This window comes from Myiozetetes cayanensis, unplaced genomic scaffold (genome assembly GCF_022539395.1).
Source record: "Myiozetetes cayanensis isolate MyiCay16 unplaced genomic scaffold, myiCay2020 scf32, whole genome shotgun sequence".
NCBI classification, from domain to species: Eukaryota; Metazoa; Chordata; class Aves; order Passeriformes; family Tyrannidae; genus Myiozetetes; species Myiozetetes cayanensis.
The window spans coordinates 1,900,756-1,921,717 of record NW_026087544.1 but is presented as its reverse complement, the minus strand read 5'-3'; the positions used below and the strand labels follow the sequence as shown (position 1 = coordinate 1,921,717).

General features: G+C 47.6%; 1 protein-coding gene across 2 annotated transcripts; it reads left to right on the top strand.

The window, feature by feature from the left end:
- Positions 1 to 287: 287 nt before the first annotated feature.
- ELK4 (ETS transcription factor ELK4) lies at positions 288 to 20,433 on the top strand. 2 transcript variants are annotated; one of them, XM_050326758.1, is made up of 5 exons: positions 288 to 434; positions 8,387 to 8,602; positions 9,944 to 10,861; positions 11,986 to 12,102; positions 12,497 to 20,433. In XM_050326758.1, exons 1-5 carry the CDS (start codon positions 354 to 356, stop codon positions 12,593 to 12,595), a joined length of 1,431 nt encoding a protein of 476 aa, XP_050182715.1. In that variant the 5' UTR covers positions 288 to 353; the 3' UTR covers positions 12,596 to 20,433. The 2 variants fall into 2 exon arrangements, with proteins under 2 accessions (XP_050182715.1, XP_050182716.1); XM_050326759.1 differs by lacking the exon at positions 288 to 434 and adding an exon at positions 798 to 5,183.
- Positions 20,434 to 20,962: the final 529 nt, after the last annotated feature.

The following is a 20,962-nucleotide window of genomic DNA, read 5'->3' as shown; positions in this document are numbered from 1 at the left end:
CGCGCCCCTTCCTCTCGCTCATCACGCCCCGCATTCCTGGGGGGTCTCCCCCCATTCCCGGCCCCCTCCGTGTCCGTGTCCCCCCGTGGCCGGGCCGCGGGCACATGGCCGCGGGCGGCGGGCCGGGCACTAGGACCGCGCGGGGACCGCTCCGCTCGGGCCGCGCCCTCCCATTGGTCGGCGGCCCCCCCGCGCCGCGCCGCCATTGGCCGAGCCGCGGGGCCGTGGGCGGGAGCGGCGCTACGGCGGCCGCGGAGGGTCAAGCGGCCGCCCCGCCGTGTGTAACGCGGCCGCCCCGCGCTCCGCCCGCCCGCCCGCCCGCCCGGGATGCGGCCCCGGCGGCCGGGCCGGGCATGAGGGACGGCGGGGGGTCGCGCCCAGCACCGGCACCGCACGGGAGCGCCGCGCCCGGGCACCGGCGGGGCTCCTCCTCGGTGAGCGGGGGCGGGCGGGGGCCGAGCGGTTCCCCCCGCGCTGGGACGGGCGGGACGGGGGTCCCGGGGGGGCCGGGGCTGTCCCGCCTGCCCCGGGCAGCGAGCGGTGCCCGCCGGGGGCCGGGGCTCGGCGGGGCTCGGAGTTGGGGGTTTGCATCCAGGGGTGGGCTGGATCCAGGGATTCCTTGGGTCCGGGGGATGGTTGGGTCCGGGGGTTGTTTGGATCCAGGGATTCCTTGGATTTAGGGGGTGGTTGGTTGGATCCAGGGGTTGATTGTTTGGGATCCAGTGGTTGGTTGGATCCAGGGGTTGTTTGGGATCCAGGCATTGATTGTTTGGGATCCAGTGGTTGGCTGGATCCAGGGGTTCTTTGGATCCAGGGCTTGGCTGGTTGGATCCAGGGATTCGCTGGATTCAGGGGTTGACTGATTGGAGCCAGTGATTGTTTGGATCTGGGAATTGATTGGGTTTAGGGGCTGGCTGGTTGGATTCGGTGGCTGTTTGGATCTGGGAATTGATTGGGTTTAGGGACTGGCTGGTTGGATTCGGTGGCTGTTTGGATCTGGGAATTGATTGGGTTTAGGGGCTGGCTGGTTGGATTCGGTGGCTCTTTGGATCCCAGGGTGGGTTGGTTGGCCGGTGGGATCCAGGGGTTGTTGGGATCCAGGGATTGGCTGGCTGGGATTCAGTGCCCGTTTGGATCCAGGGGCTGACTGGATTTAGGGGCTGGCTGGTTGGATCCAGGGGGTTGTTGTTTTCCAATTCCTCGCTCCACCACTATTTTTTTTATCTCTTTTTTTTTCTCTTGAGTTCTCCTGCACTGCCCTCCCCGAGCTGGGTGGATTCCTGCCCACATCAATGAGGGGGGCGGAGGGCAGAGCATGCAAATCCCCGCTGGGATCCTTTATTTTGTGTGCACACCTGTGCTACCTCCAGAGCCAACCCCCACCAATGTGCTGTGCCAGGGGGGCTGGAAACGGGAGCTCTCCCGTGGTGTTTTTTAAGGAGCAGCTCCCGAGAATCGCAGGGATTGCTTTGTGGGCGTTTGGGGAGCAGAATCCAGTCATGAGCATTTCTCTCTGCCCATCCTGTTCCCAACAAACGCGCTCCCCGTGCCTGACACAGCGGCGCGTTCGTGATTTCGGTCGGGCTGTTTATTTTTAGGGTCTCAGCGCCTGTTTGGAGGGAATGGTTGTTCCATCGCCGTGGCAACGGGGCCGAGTGTATCATAAACATTGTTAAAGGAGAGCTTTTCCAGCTTAAATGAGGCTTCCCTTTCATAATCAAGCTGGGATGGAGGTGAACCCTTTAACCTGTTTTTTTGGGGTTGCTCCACAGTGTGCAGACCTTGCCCTGAGCTGAGGATGCTTTTGCTTCGCTCCTGCCCATCGGAGCCAATTTAATCTGCTGGTGGTAAACATCCCCCTCGGCCCATCTTCAGGAGGAAGCAACTGTAATCTGCTTAGGAGCTTCCAGGGAAATCAGTGTTTTCGTGGCTTAGTCAGGAACAATCCCATCAGTGCCACAAAGCAGGCAGGGACTGATCAAAGGTGCTTTGGGTTTGAAGTTTCCCATTCTCTCCATCTGTCCTAAACCTTCCCGTGCTCTCATATCCTAAAAAAAAAAAGAGAGCTAGGAAAGGGAGACTGCTCAGCAGAGTGTGGAAAAGGAGGGAAATGAGGTTTATCCATAAAATTACCAGTGCTGGGATGTCAGTCATCCTCAGCCAGGGGTGGAGGGTCAGGGATTGGAGCAGCTGGAGAAAGTACTTTGAAATCCCCCCTTTTCACTGTTTTTTCCATCAAGTTAAACACTTTCAAGTGTCAGTTGTGATGATCAAAATCCTGTTGAGTAACAATTGTCTCTGTATGGAGATTAAAAAACAAGAAGCTGTTTGGCTCATCCCCTACTAACCTGAGCCTGCAGCCATAAATCCAGTGGGAATCCTGATGGCACTGCTGTCCTTCATGGCTTGTTTTCTGATCCTGGTTTGCTAATTCAGGAAGCAAGTAGAAAAATAAGAGAGGAAAAACTAGAAAACACTAAGAAAAACAAATCCTTACTTCTCAGGAGTTAAAAAGCCGAAACAGTTTGTTCCCGAGTCCCAAAATAGTTGTTAGCACCTAAATTTCATCTGAAGCAACTTAAAATTTTTTTGAGCCAGGAACCCAAAAATTTATTGCAACATTTGTTTTTAATTAAAAAAGAAAAAAAAAAAAGAAAGAAAAAAAAGAGGCTTGGAGTAGGATTAGGCAGTGAAAAGTCTGGAGCAGCTCTTATCATAAGGACATCCTCCAGCATTTCCTTCCAAGGAACTTCCTGCCTCGATAACCACGACTTCTCCTTCAGAACAGGCTGATTTTCCTGACTCCTTTGGAAACAACAGGGGAAAACAAGAATTTATTTGTCTAGGGTGTTTTTCCCCCTTATTCTTACCTGATTTTACTTAGTTATTAGAGATGGTATAATTTGATTATTACTTGGAAAGCTGCCAGGGTTTGGAATTTGTTTAAGGGTGGTGTTGCAGGTGTGGAATTCTGCATCTCTTCTTTAATTCCTTGTGAGTGATAACTTTATTTTACGCATATAACAGTTTTTAACCTGGTATTTCACCTGTCTGTGTGTTCTGGAAAAGGACTCAATACCCTTCCATGCTTCCCACCACGTGTAATAGCTAGTTTTTGGACAATAGTTTGTGGTTTGTTTTTTTTTTCCCTCTTTCTAAAATTAATTAAAATTGATAAAATCCTAAAAGTACCAGTTCAGGTGAGCCTGAACAGTCTCAGGAGCTTGAAAAAGCTTTTGTGAAAGGTTTATTAGGAACGGGGTATTTCCAGTGCTGTGCTAATGAAATGGTTGCTTGGTTGTGTTTTGATAAGCACTTAATTAGACACTTCATCAGCCGTGTCCCACCTCCCTGCCCCTCTGCTGGAATAAAAGGGCTAGGGCAGCCACTTATTTATGAATTTATTTAATTGCCTGGACAAAGACATTGAAAAAAATCTCATCAGATTTTGAGGTTTGGAGCCTGGACTCGGGCCCGCGACCTCCAAAAGTCTCCTCCAAGCAGCGCCGTTGTTTGTTTTCCTGGAACAGCTCTCAAGGCCCTGTGTCCACAGGAACATTGCACAACGGGGCAGGAGTTATTGTCTCCAAATTCCTTCTGCTCACACACCGTGGCCATCTCAGACTGCCGAGAAACCCCGGGAATGGCTCTGCAGGGGTGAAGTGTGACCAGTTCAGAGCGCTGTGCTCACAGCCAGCCCGGATTTCCTGGAATTTCCTGGAGTTGAAGCCTTGATTTGCTCGCCTGAATGTGTCACCTGTGCCACTGTGAGGTCCCCCAGACCTGTTGCTGCCTTCATTTCATTGTATTTTTGAGTTGAGAAGAGGTTTCTGTCTCCCTGTGTCACCTGTTGAGGCGTCCCTGTGTGTGACAGCTGTGACCCAGCCGGTTAAATCGTGGTGGTGTGTGACATCCTCCCTCTCCTTTGCTCCATCCTTGTTCCTGTGTGGGTTTTATTCAGCCCATCTGCAGAACTCATCAGGCTGCAGATGCTGCTGAGAGGCTGCTGGAACGAATGGGGGTGAAAGATTACTCGGTGTCGAGTCAAAGCACAGGAAATCTGCCAGAAGACCTCGAGCGTGCTGGGGGTTAGGCCAGGCCTGAGCCCCCCCAAATCCTGCCCCTGCCCCCTCCTCAGGGCCTGGCGAGGGGTGCCTGCCCTCCTGGAGCACAGAGGGAATTTGGTTACACTGAGTGTAGCTGCTGGGTGAGATCAGGGTGAGATTCCCACGTGCCACTTCCTAAACTCCTCCTGCCTGCTGTGCCACCCCTGACTGCACCCCCTCCTTCCCAGGAGGTGCAGGGCCCGGGGCTCTGTGATCACACGCGGGGCTGGTTGTGGCTGTGGCACAGATGCTCGAGGAGAAGTCACCGGAAAAGATCCCTATCTCGTGTCCTGGCTCTGCTGCGAGCTCTGAGGCTCTGTGAAGGCAAGGCCTCGGAGCTGCAGCAGCCTGGGAGGGAGCTGCAGCAGCAGGGGAAGGCTCAGGTTTGCAGCCAAACTCCATCAGCTCCTCGGTGAACTTCAAGGGTCATCCGTAGGCGTCAGAGAAGATCTCAAGACAATAATAGTGCTCTATTTTAGCATACTCATTACAAAGTATAACTGCCCTCTGCCTCTAGCAACTATTTTTTCCTCTGCTCAGATGGTGCAGGAGTGGCAAGGCCGTTGTCACGAGCAGCAGTGCTGCCTCTCTGCCTCGTCCCCTCGTTGGCTTTTCAGCTTAGGCCTTCTCCTCTCTCCACGAAAATAACCTTCAGCAGGAAGATGGCTTGCAGTGGTGTGTTTGTAATTATTGGTGCATTCATCTGGAAGAAAAAGCTGACAGGGAGCTGTGCGAGGAGGTTGGGGCCTTTTCATGGAATTTGAAAGAAGCTGAAATGCTGTTTGCGTCGTCAGTGTGTGGGGTAGGAGTGGGACAGTGGGTTCCTGTGCTCATCCTGATTTCTTTATTTTCTAACTAGTGGGTCTTTAGCATCTCTGCAGAGTTTTGGGCTTTTTCTTTTTGGTATATGTTTGGATAAAAAGGACAAGAGGATTTTCTGAGTTGTGTCAGTGCAGGAGGGGTTTGAGAGCAGGAGAGCCATGATGTGGATCCCCCTCTCCAGGGCACCTGAAGATGTTCTGCAAAACATCTCAAGCACAAGGAGCTCGAGCCCCTTCTCATCCCTGTGGTTGCAAGGTAAAGGCTCAGGAGAAGCAGCAGCTGCCTCCTCCTGCCCCAGGTGCTGGAGGAGGAGGAACCTTTTCAACATGTTCGTTGGTTCTCAAACAAAGAGAAGTGCTCAGCTCGCCTCTACTGGTTTTTCATTTTACATCTTGTGTGATTTCTTTATTTTATTTTTTATATTCTGCTGTTTCCTGAAGAAACAGGGGTTCTTTGATGTGTTCTTATGCTGCATCAAAGCAGCTTTTGTACTGAAGTTAAATGAGTTGTCTTGGTTCACAATACAAGGGTGTCTCTCATACACACATCACACTTTCCCAGTTCTCCAGCTGCTCCTGGAGTCTGAAGATCCACCTGTGATCCCATTGCTTTGACCACCATGGGGGGTTGTTTTCTGGCCTTCCCTTTGTGTAAAATCTTCAGAAAACTCTGTGTTCCCTGTTCCATTGAGGTACCCATGAGGTTCCACTGAGGGATCATTTCCTCTACATAAACACAGTAAATATTGAATAAAGAGGAATATGTGCAATACAGCCCATCCATGAACAATTCCAAAGTGCTCTCTGCCCCTGGTCTTGTAACACCAAGGTCCCAGTAAGACTTTTCCACCCTGTTAATGTGTCTAATACAGGACTTTTTAAAGCTGAGGGTACTCAAGGTGTCCTCCAAATGATGGACAAAATTGTGACACCCCTAAAGCTGTAAAAGCCAGAAACATCAGTAGGGGCTTGATCAGTGTAACACTCCAGTACAGTCTGTAACTCTGCCCCTGGGAGAAGGATCCTTCCAGCTGGAAAACTCTGGGATTTGGGCAGCATGAACTCATAATTTGGTAAATGCTCGTCAGAACGACACAGCTCAATGCAAGGAAAGGTGTATTTTTTTTAATACCTTGTGTTTCCCAGAATTTTGGCCATTCCACGTGTGCCCTGTTACTGACCTTTGTGCTGTCAGGAGTGCTGCTGTGTCAGCTTTGTGCATCTCCAGCTGGATTGCAAACCAGCTGTGATCCCAACCCTAGGTTTGGATGCTTGGCTGTGATAGAGGCTGATGAGCTTTGAGCTACAGCGAGGTGGTACTTCCTAAAGGGAAGCAGCTAATGAAATAATAGCAGTTAAATTCTGGGATGCCATCTGCATGGATATTTAGGAGGAGGGGTTAAAAAAAAAAAGGTAAAAAGAAAAAAGCCTTTGCCACTCCAAAATTCTGTTGCTAATCTGATTTCCACGTGGCTGCCTCTCCCGTTGCATCAGTCAGCCCGTTTGGTGCAGTGCTGATCTGGGCTCCCAAAGTGCTGGAGATAAATGTAGCGTGGGAATAATCACTCAACTTCATCTTCCTGCTCTCTCTTAGCACGTATCACTGGCACTGACAGCTCTGCAGGGTGGTGGGATCGGATCCTTGTGCCTGCACAGCACAGGCGCGCGCGTCGTCCCCGTGGATGAGGATCCGCAGCGGGCACGGCCTCGGAGATAGGGAATGGAACTGGCACATGGGCATTCCAGGCAGCTCTGAGGAAGTGCTGATCCCGTGTGGATCAGCTGGCGCGCCATGGGAAGCGTCTGGAAGCACGGCCTTGAGTTTCTTAGAGTGCCGAGCAATTAATTTGGGCAAGCAGGGAGTTGTATGTGCGCGGTAATTAACAGGGAAAGCACCTTAGGCCAGCATAACAACGTGGTGTGGGTGTCCTTCAGGTTGAGATTGTTGCCTGTAATTGCAGCAATTTAAACTGGCTTGATCAATGGCACAGCCCTGTGGAGTCACCCAGCCTGCCATGGGGCAGGGATTCTGCAAAACAGGTTAAATGTGATGGGCTGTGCCCAAAAAGGCACCTGCCCCGGGGCACCTGATTTCAATAAGCCCTGTGTAAACTGCCAGTAATCCTTTCTCAGGGCTCACTGAACGCTGAGGCTCTCACATGAAGACTGTTCCCTTCCTTATATAGGGCTGGATAAGTGCTGGGCAGTAATGAGATTGGAATAAAAGGCTTTAGGAGCAAAGATGAGCTGGCAGTCCTGGCTGGATCTTAAACTGAGCCCTGTGTACACATGGACTTCAAACAAGTCCTTGGACTTGTTGCCTCTGCTTGTGAACAGCAGTTGGGCTCTCAGGCTGTGGATTCACCCAGATAGAAACCCCTGTACTCTTAGCTTTCTTTTCTGAGGAGAAAAAAAAAATAGCAATTTGACACATAAAACCATTTTTAGTGTGGTGGTTCTTATTCCAGAGCACCTGGGTTTGTTTTTATTTCACAAGAACAAACTCAAACTGCATTAATTGTCACAGTTCTGAACTAAGAGAATCCATGTGAGATGCTCAATTAATATTTTGTCTGCTGTGCCTTATGTGCAGACAGAATTCTTAGTGTTCTGCTTAAAAATGTTTGTGGAAATACTGTTTTGTGTAGTCAGATATGGTCAAGGAAAAATCACATCTCTCTGCCTTGTCTGTCCTTGGTGAATTTATACATCGAGAGGAAAAGTGCTCTAGGTGTTCAGGAATCAGCTGGCAGATGTTAGTCCTAGAAAGCCTCAGCCTAAATCACCGGTGTAGGTAAGGCATGGCAGGAATTGAGATAAGCAAAGGCAGCGCTTGAAATAATTTTATTTGCTTTCATGTGTACACTCTTTTAGAAAAACAGGGATGATACTTGGAAAGATTGGGAAGAGAGGGGAGTGGGGTTGATGAGGAAGAGGCAGAAGTGTGAACTGAAGGAAAATGGAGTTGTTTTGCTCTGGCATCTTCCCGGGGCTTTGCAGTTACTTGATCTGCTGTTTTTGAGGTTGGAGGTGGGGGCAGGTACGGAAAGGAGGTGGTGAGTGGGAGGTTTGATTTTTTTTTTTAATTTTTTTTTTTTTTTACCTGGGTGTACCTGAGCTGTTTCTCATAAAGCAGTACAAGCCAGAGTGGGTGAACATGGAACAACTTAGAAAAAAATTTTTTTGGGGGTAGTGACTCACTGCAACTTACCCAAAGTGACCTGATTTAGTTAAATGAGGCTAAATATAACCCATGTGAAAAGTACTGACATGTGGGAGGAGACGACAGAGTTGGCACTCAGCCTCTCTGTTCTGCAGGGAACATCTTTCACGACTGGTGACTAATAATTTTTACTCTTGCTGGCTTTGGAAATAACATCTCAGCTCCATCACCCCCTTGTAGGGAGAGGAGGGAAATGCTCTGTTAACCTGCCCATTATCTGCCTCTCTGCCTTTCAGCTCATTGCTATGGACAGTGCTATCACCCTGTGGCAGTTCCTCCTCCAGCTCCTCCAAGAGCCTCAGAACAAGAACATCATCTGTTGGACCTCCAACGACGGGGAGTTCAAGCTGCTGCAGGCAGAGGAGGTGGCCAGGCTGTGGGGGATCCGCAAGAACAAGCCCAGCATGAACTATGATAAACTCAGCCGAGCGCTCAGATACTACTACGTGAAGGTAACAAATCCCCCTCCAATCCTTATCCATCTTTGCCAGCCTTAATGGGCTTTGTTTCCTTTTCCATCCCCTGCAAGGGGATGGGTGGGTGTCACTCCTCTTCCTCCCAGGCTTGAGGAAGTTGTACTAGTTTGTTTAGAAGTGGGGATTTTTAATTTTTTTATTTTTTAATTTTGTGTATCATTGTGCTGGGGTTCCTCCCTGTTGGTTATTTGATAAGGTTCTAAGTGCAAAGTTTTATCTTTTGTGTCTTTGCTGACACAAATCTGTGTGGGAATTGTGGAATCCTAATCCCCTTTCCAAAAGTGCATACCCTTGCAAGGGTTAAAATCCTCAGCACTCCAGGTAAAGCAGCACTAGGAAATGATGACTGAGGTGGTGAGTGTTCCACCACCTTAAGATCTTTTCTGCAGTTGTCTCTACAAAAGACCTTCAAAATAAGGATTTTCAGTGAATCAGCCCCAAAGTATTTTTATTTTTCTCTGTGTGTTCAGAATTTCACCTCTGACTGATTCCAGTCCAGCAGAGTAAGAAGCTTCTCTTGTTTAGCAAAATGTCTTCAAGACTTACCTTGGTTTTCAATAAGCCGTTTATCCCACAACTGTTACTGTGCCAGTGTGGGAGATAAAAATAAAGCAGTTTCTGAGGAACCTCAGTGGGTAGCAGGTGGTAAGTTACTGGTGTTTATTGTTGGGTGGCACAAATCTGGCTTTGTGCTGAGAGATCTCAGTAATAATAATTGCATGATAAATGGAGATAATCTGAAGCCCAAATTGCGTGTGGCATTTCGCTGAGGAGCAAAACAAGTTTGACAGATGCTGTTTTGTGGTATTGAAATAGCTGATTATCCTGCATTCCCCTGACTAGTTCAGCTACTTGCTTTCCTTTATTATCATCTTATTAAGGATAAAAGTGGTTTGATTAGAAGTACCAGCTCTCAATTCTGCAAAGCTGTAGAACCCCTTTAATACTGCAGGTTCTCCTGTTAGGTTACCCTGACTGTACCCAGGTCAGTGATCCCTGAGGGGGTTAATGGGTAACTTTTTATTTTATTTAAAAATAAGAATAAATCGTCAGGTTTTAGGCTGTTTTTAGTGTATTTAATGGCAGGTTAAGCTCACCTGTTTTGGTGTTTTGTCTGTGAGCTCTGGGAGTGCTGCTCTGGGAGCAGGACTGAATTGCAGGAATGCAGTGTGTTTTTAAGGCAGGAAAAAGAAACATTTTTTGATGAAAGATTACAGGCTTTAATTCCTCTGCCTATTTTGGGCAGTGTTTGTAGGAAGAAAATTAATCTGAAGAAGGTCTAAATTTATATATATATATATATCTTCTTACCCACAGAATATCATTAAGAAAGTGAACGGTAAGAAGTTTGTGTACAAGTTTGTCTCGTACCCGGAGATTTTAAACATGGACCCGCTTGTCGTGGGCCGGATAGAAGGGGACCCCGAGCTGACCGGCTTTGGAGAGGTCAACAGCGCTCCAAAGGACGTGGAAAACTGCGGGAAGGAGAAGTCCCAGTCGTGCGCGAAGTCCTCGAGCCGCAACGACTACATCCACTCGGGCCTGTACTCCTCCTTCACCCTCAACTCCCTCAACAGCTCCAGCGTCAAACTCTTCCGCTCCATCAAGATCGAGAACCCGGCGGAGAAGCTGACGGAGAAGAAGCCTCAGGAGCCGACCCCCTCCGTCATCAAGTTTGTCACCATGCCCTCCAAAAAGCCCCCCTCGGCCCCCCTGGTCTCCACCACCTCGGCGGTCTCCGCGGCTTCCGCCGCTCCCGCCGCGTCCTCCTCCCTCCCCGTGGGATCCGAGGAGACCCTGCAGACCTTGGAGACGCTCGTGCTGCCCAAGCTGACCGTCCCCGAGGCTCCAGCACCTTTGCCAAACTTAACCACCAGCTTCACCCCCACCCCGCCCATGTCCTCGGTGTCTCCCACTCTGCAGGTCCCCTCCACGCCCCCGTCGCCGCCCCTGAGCTCCAACCCCGACCTGGACATTGACACGGACATCGAGTCCGTGGCCTCCCAGCAGCTGGAGCAGGCCCAGAGCCTTCAGCACCAATCCCCAGAGCCCAAAGAGCAGCAGGATTCATCCGTGCTGGAGAAGGAATTTGCCAATCACCTCTCCAGATCTAAAAAACCCAAAGGGCTGGAGTTGGCTCCCACTCTCGTCATTACGGGCAGCGATCCAAGTCCCCTGGGGATTCTGAGTCCTTCTCTCCCAACTGCTTCTCTTACTCCGGCACTTTTCTCTCAGGTAACCCAACTCCCTTCCTGGTTTCTTTTTTTAAAGTAACAATGGTGATTATGTTACATTTTAAACCAGTAAGGGAAGGCAAGTGGAAAAATGAATAGTTGGTTCATTGTGTGTGGTGTTCTGAAACCCAGGATGTCCCTCCCCCTTGTTTTTTGTTTTTTGGGTTTTTTTTAATTAAAACCTAAGTTTTATTCACAGTTGGTATTAACTTCACCCCAAAAGGGTGCCCAGGTGGTGTGTCAGCCCTGCACGTCTGTGCAGGGTTGGCATGTGGAGGCAAAACCCAAACCAGCACCAGCAGGATCCTTTGTAAACCTTGCCAGGGGGGGAACTGAATTATTTCAGAAACCCTAAACCCTGCCCTTATCCTTCAGTTGGTTCTGAAAATGCTTTAAAAATAGAGAAGCAGAGAGGTGTCTGTTTGGCAGCTTTTTTTACTCAAATATAGGCATTTAGTTAAGGCCAGAGTCTTGTGAGTGAACATGAACAGCAATAAGAGCAGCTGCTTAATTTGGTTGTTATCTTTGTGTGGGAAAGGAAAGCTTTTATGTCTCATGGAAAACTTGGAAGAGAACTGAATCCAACTAGGCTGTTAAATCATTCTGTATCTATTTAATCTCTTTCCTGTAATAAATTGGAATTAGAGTGAAGCTGTAGGGAAGCTGCTGATTGAAAAGCGAAATGGCTGAAGATAGTGGGGAAAAAGCAAGTGGAATTGCTCTTCTGGCACCCTGGGAAGTGTTTGGCTGGGGAACCTGGAGCATCCAGAGTATTCAGAAGCTGGATGGAAACTTGTTTTATTGTTACTTATACTGTCAAGTGTCACCCAGACCAGGCTTGTGCCCGCTGTCTGCTCCTTTTGGGTTCCTAATCCCAGTTTTCCCAAGCCCTTGCAGGTGCTGGGTGCTGGATTGCAGGCTGAGTTGCTCTGCTGGAGGTTCCAGCAGGATTTTTGGCAGCTGTTGGGAAAAGAGGGCGGATTGCTCAGCCGGGGAGGGGGAGCAGGGAATGGGAGTTCCTGACGCTGGGAGCCAGCCCTGGCAGCTGCAGGAGCTGAGGTGGCTGTGGCTGGGTTTCCATGTGCTCCAGGGGTGGGTCTCACTCAGCTCTCCTGTCTCTTCCAGACTCCCATCCTGCTGACTCCCAGCCCGTTGCTCTCCAGCATCCACTTCTGGAGTACCCTGAGCCCAGTGGCTCCTCTCAGTCCTGCCAGGTTGCAAGGTGCTAATACCCTCTTTCAGGTGAGTTCAGAAGTGTTTTCAATGAACTGCAGCACAGGGGGAATAAACAATGCACTGGACATTTTTCTCTAGAAATAGCTGATAATTAACAGAGGGACTATTCAGACCTGTGCTTTCCCAACAACCTGTATTAAAGCCACTTGTTAATTGAGGACACGGGCAGTGCTCAGTTCAGGGATTGCTGTGACAGTGGTTGCAGTGGCATTAAAATAAGTAAAAGTGGAAACCAAGAGGATTCTTTGAAGTTTGGGGTGTTTTTTCTTTGATGTGTTTTGTTGTTGGGTTTGATTTTTATTTTTTTTTCCCCTGGGTGAGGCTTCTACCTGCACAGATATGGGAGGAACAGTGAATTAAAGTGGCCTCTTGCCTAATCATTTTTGTTTTGTCTCTTTAGTTTCCATCAGTGCTGAACAGTCACGGCCCATTTACTCTGTCTGGACTGGATGGACCCTCTACCCCTGGCCCGTTTTCCCCTGACCTCCAGAAGACATAGCACATGAACTCTTGGGAAAGGACACATTGGCAAGCAAGGGAAAGATGGGACACTTCTATTTAACCACGTTTTTTTAAAATGAGCAATTTCTAGTTCCACACAGAGATTCTCAACAGTCATCGTTTTTCGCCATTCCCATTCCAAAGTAAAATGCCTTTTTTTTTTTCCTTTTTTTTTTTTTTCTCCACGAAATTCCCTTTTTTTTCTGAAGAACCCAGGTTGGGAATGTATATGCAAACGCCTTAATAGGAGCTGCAGCTCCAGTCCTCTTCCCTCCTTGGTTTGGAAGATTTCACACGGTCAAAAGGGACTTTTGGTTGGTGTTGCAGCAGCTGAGTCTGCACTGACTGCAGTAAACAGTGTCAGGGAAGTCTTTTCTCTGTGACTTTTTGGGGAAAAAAAAACCCTCTGTTCTTCTGCTTCCTGTGCTTGGCAAGAAGATACCTAATCAGGATGGAAGCTGGCATTCCAGGAAATGCTGGGGAAAGGGGTGTGTGCACTCCAGCTTTGCCTCGGGGCAACGGGGACTTCTGCAGCAACAAAAGCAGCCTGGTCTGTTCTGCTGTAAAAAACGTCTTGTCTTTTTGCAGGGAGAAAATTTTCAAGGACTATTCGATGCTTCATGTGCTGAGATACGGACAATTTGGGAATGGTGGTGCATCCCACCGGCCCAGCATCCCCCGGGAGGAGTGGTCTGGCTGGAGCCTGGATGCTCCCCTGCCCTCCCTTCGGTGGGGAGGTGAGGTCTGGAGAGAGGAAAGGAGTTGGTGGGATGAGTTCCTTTCGATCCTCAGAAAGTTTGAATGCTGAAGTCCAAACATTTCTCGTGCCAGAGACCTGTTCCAGAGCCTGGGATCTCACTGCTGGATGAGCAGGATGGTGGATTTTCCTCGGAAGTTTTGGGGGACGGGGTGGGGGTGCCTGTGCTGAGGTTGCTGCCTGGTGCTGGAGTTCCACACCCAAACAGTGGTGAGAGCACAGATGTCCCAGCATTAACCTTACTGCTCTTTCCCACAGGTTTGGAAAAGTTTCCTGCTTTTCCACAAGTGGAGGAGCTCCTCTTCTACCAGCTCTTAGCTTGAGTTTTGCATTAGAGCTGTTGGGTTTTTTTTGAGGAAGCACTGACCCAGAATCAGGCTCAGTGTGTCCAGCCACCTGAGGGGGTTCCACAGTGTGCTGACCTCGTTGTAAATCTGCTCTTGCATTGCTTTTCTTGGTGGTGTGGATGGATTAATAATGCAGGATTCATTTCCAGAGCCATTTGAGACGAAACAAAATTTGTAGATAGATTTTTTTTTTTTTTTTTTTTTTACACCTCAGGAGGCCTTTTAAGAGAACTGAGGAGTGAAAGGAGGGAGATTTTCCTCTCTCAGACCCTCAGAGTCTGGATGTCTTGGTCTGTGGGTGCTGGGCCCTCCTTCCACTTGGGGCATCTGATGTCAGGCAGCAACTTCTGCTGACGGGGATGGAAGGGAATCTTTTCCATAAAATACCCAGTAGAAAACAGGTGGGAACATCCCTCTCCTTCAGCACCCTCCCCTGGCTGCCTGCAGAGTTTTCAGGAGCAGAAGATGGTCCCTTGGCAGCAAGAGGAGCTGGCAGTGTTTGCTGTACATACTGCACCCTGTTCCACGGAGGAGTGGTGAACTCAAGCTTTTCCAGAGTTTTCCCTTTGCCACTTTTTTGCAGGCTTTGGAATTCACTTTCAGAGGGTGTTGACAACGCCTGAGACTTCTCCTTCCTTGGTGGTGTCACCTTCCTGTATTCTGAAACGTGTAAACCACTTTGTGTGTTCCTGACGTGGCACCTGGGACAGGTGGGTGGAACGGTTGATTTTTGGTTTCTTTTTCTGGGCATTGTTCATCCAGAACACCTGCCCAGTGGGAATGGGAGAAAAGAGTATTCCTTCTTCAGGTGGAGAAGCAGGGAGTGAGCTCATGGAGTGACCTGTCTTCCTGTTGGGTTCTGTCAGAGGCATAAATGCTTCAACATTTAGACATCAGCAAGATGCAGGATGAAGTTCCTGTGCCAGCAGCTCTTAAAATGTGCAATATTGACCTTTTTTTTTTTTTTTTCTTTATTATTATTAATTTTTAATGCAGAAGCAAAGCTGCAGATGATAATTGAGAGCAGGCATCTGGAATTTTCTGGTTTGCATGGTGGCTTTTGAGTCTGCTCTAGAAAAATATATATAGCTATGTATAAATAGCAGCACTTTTTTTAATGGTTGTTTTAGGTTGGCCAATTTTACGCCCACCAAGTGTGTGGACTTTTGAGAGCAACATTGCAGGCTAGGATTAGAATTTAAAAGTAATTAATAAGCACTAGAAAAAAAAAAAAAACCCTTGCAATTTAATTGCTTCCCTTTTCCTTGTCCCCTATGGAGAAAAGCCAAGTTTTATTTGTTTAAAAGTCGTGTATGTGCACACATGCACTTAATTCTCTGTGAACTTTTATCACTTTGAGCATAGGTATGCAAGAGAGAACCCAGCCTGGGCTCCTGTTCTTCTCCAGGAAGCTCCAGGAGAGGAGCAGCTCTGCTGCCTTTTTCTCCATTACGACTTTCAGGTCACTTAAAGGGAATATTATCTTGTATATATGCTGCCTGATTAAACACACATTTACTGACAGGTATGGAACTGCCAGCTTTTTTTTTTTTGCTTTTTTTTTTTTTTTTTGGATCACATTCCTGACTTTTTGGGGCTCAGTTATGTGATGGGCTGGTTTCTCTGCTAGGTCACTTCAGGAGCACTTTGCAGCTCCTTGCAACTCATTTTTTGTTTTTTGTAGGGCAGGAGGGGGTTAATTAATAGAGGTTCTCTTTTCCTGGCCATGGTGGCAGTTTGCACTGTGGTGGTGGCTTAAAAAAAAAAAGATAATGCAGCATTACAGAAACCTTTTCTTAGATGCCAGTGGATGTTCCTGGAGTAGCCAAGGGATTGTGGAATGCTTGGGAATATTTGCATTGGTTCATTCGTAGCTGGTGGTAGAATTGGACTGGATGAGCATCTGTCTTGCTTCTGGAAATCTCTTTTCTGTGTTGCTGCTGCTGTTTCTGCAGAGTTGGGAGCCTTGCCCTGCTGGTGCTGTGTGTGCCACAGCTGAGATCCCGGACTCTCAGGATGCCACTGGCAACACAAACAGCCCGTGGAAGCAGGAATGGGTTCATATTCCCTCGTGTTCTGTCTCACCTGGGAAGGGAATCCTGGGGAGGAGGGGGGTGGAGGAACATTGGGGTTTTTTAACCAGCAGCTCAAGCCCAGAGCCTTGTTTCAGAACCAGAGCTTGTCAGCAGTGGTGGCTGAATGCAGTTCCTATGCACTGTCTTTGGCACATTCAAGCTGTGTTTTGCAGTAGGTCAGCAAGTGATAAAATGCCTTGAGTCTGAGAAGTCGCTGCTTTAACTTGGAGCATCCTCAGACTTCTGGATCCATGCAGTCTTTGGTGTAGGGGGTGTGTGAGAACAGAGAGGCTTTGCCTGTTCAGTGGCTTGTTTGGGATAATTTCCTCCCTCTGCTGCGTTTTCAGACCTCAGATTTCTCACAAACAGATCCTTCTTGTGTTTCCAGCGTTCATTCTAAGGACAGGGAAGGCTGCTTGGGTGCAACCCCCCCCTTTCCCAGCTTTCCTCAGCCCTGAGCTGCAGCAAGGCCAGGTTCCCTCGTCACTTCAGCTTTCACGTGAGAGCTCTGCAGGCTGAGGTGGGAGGACAGAGCTGTCCTAGAGCACTGATGGGTTTCTCAGGTGAGAGTTCTGCTCCACTTCCACAGCATTTTCCCGTGTCAGAACGTGCAGTTCTGACACTCTCTTGCTTCCCATGATTTATTCATTTAGCTTTTCGTTACCTTTTTGCTCCTGTTTTTGTAGCAGTTTTGTATGTACTCCCGTTTTATGATTTAACCTCTTCCATTTTTTAAGGCATATTTGTTTACAGTACATCTCAGTGTTGTATCAAGAGGCTCTCTTGGTATTGCCAGCTCTGAAAATCAACTACAGCCGTAGTTACCGAGCGTCGTCGGAGCCCACGGGCGTTTTAAAACTCGCTGTTCGAGTTTTGGGTGTCCACAAGAGTTTTGTTTTGTTTCATTTCTTAGCTCTCCCGTGTTGAGGAATAGAATGTGGATCTGTGAGAGTAGAAATAGGGAAAAGAGACCTTCTGGCCTCTGAGGGGGTGGGGATGGATGGTTTGGTTTGGTTTAAGACATCCCGGAGCGTGGTATTTGTAAGAGCCCCCCCAGGATCTCACACTTGGCAGGTCAGTCAGAAATCCACGAGGATTGCAATCATGTTGCTTAGAAGCTGTTCAGGATGTTTCATGAGGATACCTTGCCTAAACAGGGATTTCTTTTTTTTTTTTTAATGGTTTGGTTGGAATTTAATGGAACAGGAATTGGCAGGGGCTGTTGGGTCTGGGCAGCAAATCTGCCATCCGTGGATGGTGGGATATGGGACATGCTGGAGCTGCTCTGCTGAGAATCAGGTGAAGATTGAAGGATAAAATGCAGTGACAGTTCTGTGCAGTTCTCCAGGGGGTTCCTGCTCTGCCTTGGATCAGCCCCTGTGCACACGGAATTCCACTTGGAGCGAGTAGAGCTGACCGTGGAGGCAAGAGCTGGTCCTGGCCAGAGAAGAACTCTTGGAAATGGAACCAGATCTTTCTCCACAGCCTAATTTTAGTCATGAGGGTACAACAGAGGAGCTGCAAAGCCACAGGGATGGTACATTCCTGCAAATCTGTTCGCAGGAGCAGCTCCTTTGGAAAGTCCCTGATGGACTTGGTGCCATCTGGAGCAGGAAGGTGAAGCTTTGGGTTTAGTGTGTGCTGGATCTTGACCTGAGGCACGTTGTTCCTGCCTTTAGACCAAGAACAAACAGAAATAAGGAGGATCTGTTCACTGCAGAAGGGTGATTGGTTTTGGGCTGAGCAGAACCAGGCTCTGCCAGGTAGGAAAGCTGGGCAGGGCCCGTGTTTCTTCTTGGATGAACGTGTTGAAGTATTTCCCTTTTGGAATAGCAAGATACCTGCTTCATAAACATTATTTCTTGGGGGGAAAAAAACCTCCTCAAACTGACTAGAATTGCTTTCTGTTTACCCCTCCCAAAAAAAACGTGGTAGAAGATTTTTGCCTGTGGAGCTATTCCAGCTGTCTGATGAGAAGCACACTCTGAGAGCTGAAAACTTGGGGTTTTTTTTTAGGTTTCTCGTGCCTGGAATAGCCCTGCATGGAGCACACGAGTGTCATGCCTGACAGGACGTGTCCAGCATGGAGTCTGGCTTCCAAATTTGTATAAATACCCCTTGCCACGTTCACTGCACTCTGCAATTGCCACTTTTACATGTTTTGCACAGCCTGGTGAGGGGTTTTTTGGGAGGGGCTTTTTCTTTTCTTTTAGTCCTCCAGTCAGTCATGCCAGAGGTTATTTTTAAAAGCAGATCTGACATTGGTGGATGCCACATCTCCTAAAAAAAAAAAAAACCAACAAAAGTGTCTTAAACGTGTCTTTGAATAGTTTTGTGTTCACGGAACAAAAGGTTGGACTTGTTTACTCCAGACACTTCTCTGTTGAGACCGTGCATTGCAGAGGGTTTTCATCTCAAACTGGTTTTGGCAGGGGGTGGAACAGGGTAATGCTGGACCTTTGGAGAACAGGGACCTTCATGGAGGCACTGAGTGACCTGTGAGGGGAGGCTGGAGGTGATTTTGGAGCCCATTTCAGCCCTGGAGCAGTACATGCAGCAGTGCTGTACCAATAACTGGAAGCTGTGGGGTTTTATTTTAATTGTTATTTTAACTTTTTTTTCCCAGTTGGGTTTATTTTTTCCTGGTTTATTTTTTGAACACAGGAAGGCTTTTGAGGGTGGCCTCTGCATGGTTCCTGGTGTGTGCTGTGTGCTGGGGTGGGGGGTTACAATACCTGGGTTTGCTCGAAGCTCCTTGAGATGTGTTGTGGTTTGTTCTTTTCTTTTTTTTTTTCCTTCTTTTTTTTTTTTTTTTTGGCTGGCATGTCTTAAATCTTCAGGCTTTGGAAACTGCTTTCTAGAGTTGTGTTGACTTTTTGTTCTGCTGTTGTTCAGTTGCACAGAGTTTTCTATATATGATGTACTAGTTTTGACGTTAATTCTCTGTGAACAGGGTTAAGATTATTTCCTTGTAGTTTAAAAAAAAAAAAAGAAACAAAAGTTGTATTCCTAAAAAGCTCCCTTTTCAGATCTTGTTTGTATCCTGTTGCAGTGTTACCAGATGGCCTTATGTACGTCACAGTGTTTTGTGATAAGTACAGTAGCACATTTAATGCTTATTTCCCCTCTGTTTTTATAGCTGAGAAGTGTATTTGTAATAACAGAGCTGAATAAACGGGCAAATTCTCTAGGTAAGGGTGGTGGTTGTCTCCCCTCATGGCTACTGGGGCAGCTGGAGTTAATCTGGGACTAAATCCTTCACCCAGCACGAGACTGCCTTGGGAATTCCGAGACTTGGCAGGCGTGGATCGTGTGCCAGGGCCTTGGGAATCACAGCAGCTCCTCTGGCTCCCCCACAACTGCTCCAGCTTCCCCGGGCTCAGAACCTGCCCTGGGCAGCTTTGGGGCTGGGAGAGTCAGGGGAGGGAAGCTGAAAGTTAATTTTTAGCAGCTTCAGCGACCTGGGAAGGTGGGCAGGCCAGTTTTGTCCTGTTTATTTCTGCAGTGCAGTTCTGTTCTGGGAAGTGACTTCCTGAGGCCTTTAGTGGTTGAATTTTTAGGCTAATCCTGGGGTTGTTTAGTTGTTTTTTTTGCTGTGGAGTTCTGGGCTCCAGCAGCTCCGACAGCTCTGCTGGGAGCAGCCTGAGCAGATTTCCCTGTCAGGTGATTTTCAGCTCTGCAGTGGATCCAGTTTTACCTTCCTGTGATTTTTTAACTCAACAATGAGTGGTAAAAATGACGTTGGAAGCAGCAGAGAGAACATTTTCAGTCGCTCTTTCCCGAACAGAATTGCATTTGGGTTTTTTTTCTATAAATATATAAATAGTACCAAGTCTAGAGACAAAGCAAGTTATGTTGTAGTGAGTGTCTCAACTTCCTACACTGGAGACTTTTCTAGACATGATCTTTTAGAGACAACTGTAACCTCACCCCTCTGTGGTCCTTGTTACAGTTGGGTGGACCTGCCTGGGACAGAAAAGCTTCTCAGTCTGACTTTCTTTTTTTTAAATAATACCTTATAATAAGAGTATCTTAATGCCATTGTGTTTAAAAAGAAAAAAATGCTGGTATGTAATGCAAGTACATAAATAGCCAAAGTTTTCAGTAATTGTTCAGTGTTACTAAATTTTGCTTTTATTTAACCTTCCAAGATAACATTTTAGGAAGACCTTCAGCATGTTGATACCACAAAAGTCTGATCAACTCTTGATTAGAGCAGACGTGGAGTTATTTGAACACATTTCAGGTTTGAATGCAATTTGGAGGCAAAGTTTTTAAGATGCAAAACTTCCTTTGCACTGTAATGACACTTCAAATGCTGCTTTTACAGTGGCTCATTGGTAATTGTTATTCAAACATCATGAAGGTCTTTCCTGAGAAATCAGGTGACTTTTCTATTGCTTCAATTTTTGTGCAAAAAAGTAAAAATAAAAAAAAAATAAAATCAATGTATTGCAATCTTTTTTAAAAATGGGGTGGGAATAGTTAAAAGAAAACTATTTTATGTAAGAACTGACAGAGGGATTTGCTTTGTATAATGCAAGCTGGCTTTAAAAAAGCATTGTAGCAAATTATTCAAGTCAATCATATGTTAATAGTTATGTGCAACCAGACATGCAAAACAATTGTATTTTTTTAAATAAATATTTTTAACAAAGTTTCTGCTCTTTTGACTTTTTTTCAGTAGAGGAAATAGAAAGTTACACCTGCAGGGCAGCTTGGGCTGTGAGAAGGAGGGAGTTCAGCAGAGCTTGAGGTAAAAAGTCCTTTCACAGCATCCCAGGTTCGAGTGGAGACAGAGATGGAGTTGGGAAGGACAGATTGGGGTGGGGTTTGGGGTTTTTTTTTGCTGCAAATGGGTTTTGTGCACACACCCTTTTTTCCTTCGGGGTATTTCCAGGAGAGTAACAGTGGCATCCTGTGGAGCTGGAGAAGAACTGCAGCACTAGAACCATGGAATGGGACCTTAAACATCATCCAGTGCCACCCCCTGCCATGGGCAGGGACACCTTCCACTAGAATTGTTTGCTCCAAGCCCCCTCCAGCCTGGCCTTGGACACTTCCAGAGATGGAGCAGACACAATTTCTTTGGGTTACTTCCATTTTTCCAAGCATTTTTTTCCATAAAATATCTTCACAAGCTCCCACAGATGGTCCTGTGGAAAGAGCCTCAAGAGCTGATGAGT

Bases quoted from the DNA above. Each gene is read 5' to 3' on its own strand.
- ELK4 (XM_050326758.1), top strand. From the start codon at position 354: ATGAGGGACGGCGGGGGGTCGCGCCCAGCACCGGCACCGCACGGGAGC. The intron at 10,862-11,985 runs GTAACCCAACTC...TGTCTCTTCCAG, and splicing joins CTCCGGCACTTTTCTCTCAG to ACTCCCATCCTGCTGACTCC. The intron at 12,103-12,496 runs GTGAGTTCAGAA...TTGTCTCTTTAG, and splicing joins GTGCTAATACCCTCTTTCAG to TTTCCATCAGTGCTGAACAG.